The sequence below is a fragment of the Alligator sinensis genome, unplaced genomic scaffold (genome assembly GCF_000455745.1).
Source record: "Alligator sinensis unplaced genomic scaffold, ASM45574v1 scaffold264_1, whole genome shotgun sequence".
Classification (NCBI taxonomy): domain Eukaryota; kingdom Metazoa; phylum Chordata; order Crocodylia; family Alligatoridae; genus Alligator; species Alligator sinensis.
In genome coordinates, this window is record NW_005841831.1 from 4,015,584 (window position 1) to 4,020,330 (window position 4,747).

Sequence of the window (4,747 nt, forward strand, 5' to 3'; positions counted from 1 at the left end):
GGCATTCCTTTGAAAACCAACATTTAGCTGGACTGTTGTCCCCTTGGAGGCAGCATGTCTGGTATAGGACAAACCTTTCTGGCCATCTCTTTGTTCCACAAACCCAACAATTTAGGCACAAAAAGATGTTAAGGAATGTGAACTGAGGTATCAGAGTACTGGGCAGAGCTGGAGTAGATGCTGACAGGAGTCAGCGTGTCAAAACTTGACAAAGTTCAGAGAAGTGAAGACCAGACTCAGAACAAGAAGAAAGATAAATTAAATCCAGAAAAATGAGGGTGGAAATGATTTAATTCTGATTTTTAAAAATTTTTAAATGGGTTTTTTTTTAATTAACTGCCACATCTCTCCTTTCTTCCCATTTTAAATTCCTAGCACTGATGATATGTACTTATTTTTTTAGTTACCCGTAAATAAAACAAGCCTGACCTAGACTTTTTTCTACTGAGTAGTTCCATGATTTATCCGATTTGTCCACAGAAACTAGTTAGATGGCAGAGAAGTCAAGAAGCATGAGCACGTAAATTGAAAGTGGAATGACAGTGGGAGGGCAGAGGTTCTACCAGAACACAGACCCCCGATTCCCAGTACCAACCCCATCTATGAGAGCTGTTCAAGGACCTGAACATAAGCCACAAAGGACCAGCCAGGCATCCAGCATAAAACAAACAAACAAACACTTCTCCAAAGTAATTTGGGTCACACCTGCCCATCCCAAAGGCCTTTTTTGCAAACTTCACCTGGCTTCTTGGCTGGAGGCCCCTCATCTTCATCGCTGGAGCTCTCACTACTAGAAGAAGATTCTTTCTTTGAAGAAGGTCCATTAGGAGCAACCTTCCGTTTCTTCCCTGCAGGGGATCTGAAGAAAGTTTGAAACAAAATTTTCCTGATTTTGAAACTGTCAGCATTTTAATTCTCACTTATAAAGCATTTTAATTCTCCTATAAACATCCAGTTTATTATTTGTATTATATCGCCCAAAGACCAAAACTGAACTGGAGCTTTATTGTGTTAGGCACTGGACAGCTTAAGAGTTCTGAAGAGTCTGCTGCCTAAACAGACCTAGGAGGAGGGAGAGGAAAGAATGCAACAGGCTGATAGCTTGCCAATTCCACAAATCTCTCTTTTTTTTCTTTTTAAGATTTGTGGGTGGAGTGCTCAGATGTACTCTGATGCTCATGAATATAAGGAACGGAGCACTTTCAATACCAGGTCCATACACTTATCATAACAATTGACCATGGCCACTCAGTCAGAACTCAAGGCCCTTCTGTATATAGTAATGAGAGAGATTCCTTGCAACAGATAAACTTAGCCTCTTAAAACTACAGCACATCTTTGACTTATATGTAACCACAGATTTCATATATAGTACCATTAAAAGTGTTAAGGAAAGTTGCCATTCTCCATATTATTTTATAGTGGTGGCCTTAATCCTCATAGCTACAACTGAAAATGCTAAGGATTAACCAAACGCTAATAAAATGAAGCCAAAGGCTACACTTTACCTTTTTGGAAATATAAATGCAACCATGAAATTGTGCACACTTTGGGTTATTTCTGATGGCTTACTTGAACACTTTAATTTATGACTTGTATATGCAACTCATTTTCAACTTTATTTTTCAGTTCTTCATGTGAAACCACTGACTATTAAGATAATTCCTACAACAGAAAATGCTTTATAACAGTGACATACATAACCTGATAAAGGCAAGGTTTATTCCACATGCAAACTAGGGGTGCACCGATAAGAGATTTTGGGGGCTGATACCAATAGCTGATTTTTAAAGAGGCATATTGGCCGATACTAACCCGATTTCCTAAACAGCTGCATGTAGGTGGTAAGTCTGTTGTGGTGGAAGGGGAGGGGGAAGGGAAGGAGTGTGGGGGCAGATCAAGTCCCCTGCACTGAGGAAGAAGCAGGGCTGGGGCAGGCGTTGCCAAGCCAGGGCAAGGCGCAGGATGGAGCCACGGTTTGTCCGGGGTGGGGGCATGGAGCAGCTCCTGCTGCTGCGCGCATCCTGGGGTGGGGGGGTATGCACGTGTGCCCCCCAGATCTGTGTGGGGCAGGCTGCAGCTGCAGGCTGGGGACACACTCAGGGTGGGTGGCGGTGCTGAGAGGGGGACTATGGGGGGAGGGAAGGCTGCAGCCCCCCCCCAAATTTCACCATAGCCCCCCATAGCCCATCCTCCCAGCACCACCACCCCCCTTCCGCCAGGAAGAGCCTGGCACAACCCCAGCCGCAGCCTGCAGATGCAGCCTAACCTGCACCCCACGCAGATCCAGGGGCACATGCCCCCCCTCCCCCCCAGGGTGCATGCATCAGCAGGAGCCACACCCCTGCCCCACTATGCCTGGACGAGTCCTGGTTCTGTCCCGCCCCCCACCAGGCAGCACCTACCCTAGCTCCTTCCTTACTCCCTCCCTCACCACAGGGGCCTTTTCTTTAAATCAGTGCTGATCCGATATCGGACCAATGTATCGGTGCACCTCTAATGCAAAACACTGTCCTTCAGATCAGGGGTCAGACTGCCACCTGAACAAAATCAACACAGAATAACCCTGTTCAAGGGACTCCTAGGGCAGTGGCTCCCAACCTTTTTTTGCAGCAACCCCAAATCCAGATCGTGACCCCTGCCCCCAACTCACTCATGCCCGGTGGCGCCAGTAAAGCCTGGGCCAGGCTAGGATTGTGGGGGGCACCGGCGGCGAGAGCCGCATGGACTGTGCACCGGGACAGCCCCGCAGGCAGAAGAGGTGGAATGAAGGGCAGACCTCCTGCGACCCTGATTTGGGTCATGACCTGAGGTTGGGAGCCACTGTCCTAGGATCTACAAACACACACCTGTGCTTAAAAAGAAACAAAAAAACCCAAGAAAAGTAAACAAAACAACCCCAGAAGCAGCATGACTGGGGAGCTAGGTAGAGCAGAAGCAGAAACTGGGGGAACTTAAGAAAAACTGATCCAAACTCCTCACGAGATAAAGGAGTGGCTGTGTCAGGGTATTCTCTGCTCCTGCTCTGACACTTGTGGTACTGGAGATCTGAGTGCAGCTCAACTCTCTACCATTTTTATCTGAATACAAGACAACTTAGAATGTAAGACAAATCCCTAATAATTAGATTCTATACATTAACTTGTTACAATTTTCCACGCGCAGAATCTAATTCTTGGGTGGGTTGTCTTAAGTGTGTCCCTCCCATTGCTGTGACAGGGAAAACAGCAGCAGGGGGGCAAGTAGTGACAAGGAGATAAACAGCTTGTCTCCCACCTCATGCTCCCTGTGCCTGCATCACCCGGCACCTGCCCCCTAGCACTTACTGCCTCCCTGGTGCCTGCCCCCCTTGGCACTTAGCTCCCTCTTTAGTGCCAGCCCCTTCCTACCATTTGCCTTCACCTTCCCCCCTGCCACCACCACTTACCCCAAGTTGTGGCTCCAGGTCTGGGTCCAAGTCCAGTCCTGCTCTGACCCAGGGAACATGCCAGTTCCGGCCCCTGCTTGGCTCAGGAGCAGCAGTTGCAGAAGTAGCAGCTATGGACCTGCCCCTGCCCTGGGTCAGCACTAGAGCTGCCAACACTTGCAGCAGCTGCCATCCCAGGTGGAGCCTGGAGATAGCATGTGCTCTGTGCCCTAGGCCAAAGCCAGGACCCCAGGTAAGTAACAGAAGCCAGAGGGGGAAGAGGGACACAAAGGCAGCAAAGGGGTAGAGTGGCATGGGGCAGAGATGGAAGCTCTGACTCTGGGTCAGGGCTAGAGCCACAGCAGCTGCCTGCTGCTCCATCTTGTTCTCAAATTCACCCCCCATCTCTGTTGAATGGGGAAAATGACCTCATCTCAGATTTGAGTAAGTATGGTACTTTCTGACCAGAAATGCTAGAAATAGTTTGACTCCAGAGTAGGAGTTTCTCCACGAAAGCAGTGAGGATTCCCAAGCTCAAAACATGTAACCCTCTGAAGAACATACAGACGCCCTGAGCCCAACTCCCTTTCTGTTGCATTGTCTTTTTCATGGGGCTGAAACACGCTTAACTGTCTGTTCTGGATTCATAAATCAGCAGGGCCAACCGTTCTGGCAGATGCGTCACAAATTAAGCCCTGTACCCTCCCTGAGTGCAACTCCAATCCCCCTCTGGCGGCATGACCTGCTGCTCTGCTTTCTGCCCTCCCTACTGGGGGCTGCAGCCCCCTCCCTGATCTGCCGCGTGCCAAGCGCAGACTGCTTGTGCCACGTGTGGCACACATACTGCAGGCTGGCCACCCCTGTCTTAAACAGAGGGTTATGGTGAAACCTAGCGTTTCAGAAAGGCTTACGCCAACCCACGACAACATTCGTGTTTTACGCTCAGGAGCGGCAGCTGCATCTGAGCTGAACTCGTCTGGTCCATGCACTCCCAGTCGCAAACTCATGCACCACTCGCTGGCCCTTGGCGTGGGCCGTCCAGGCATGGCCGGCTGGAGGAAGCACTCACTTCCCAGCTGGAGCAAGGTGTCTCCCCCATCCGAGCCCGCAAGCGGGACCCTCCCCCCACGGACCGACCGGGGGAAGGGAGGGGAGGGGAAGGGAGGGGAAGGAGGGCGGCGGCCCGGCACCCAGCCCGGCTGCCCCTGGCCCCGCCGGCACTCACTTGAGCCAGTGGTCGAAGACGTCGAGCAGCGAGGCGGCGTTGGGGTCCTGGTCCGCCTGCAAGAGCACACACGGGCGTCAGCGCGGGCCCGGCCCAGACCCCCAGACCCTCCGGCC

At 50.8% G+C, this 4,747-nt stretch overlaps 1 protein-coding gene across 1 annotated transcript in view; it reads right to left on the reverse strand.

Annotated features, from left to right (window-relative positions):
* NOLC1 (nucleolar and coiled-body phosphoprotein 1) overlaps positions 1-4,747 on the reverse strand; it is an 18,807-nt gene that overhangs the window by 13,742 nt on the left and 318 nt on the right. Inside the window, exons 2-3 of the mRNA XM_025215426.1 lie at positions 4,632-4,687; positions 741-859 (exon numbers count right to left, since the gene is read on the reverse strand). Coding sequence (XP_025071211.1) covers positions 741-859; positions 4,632-4,687 — 175 coding nt within the window. The remainder of the gene's footprint in view (positions 1-740; positions 860-4,631; positions 4,688-4,747) is intronic.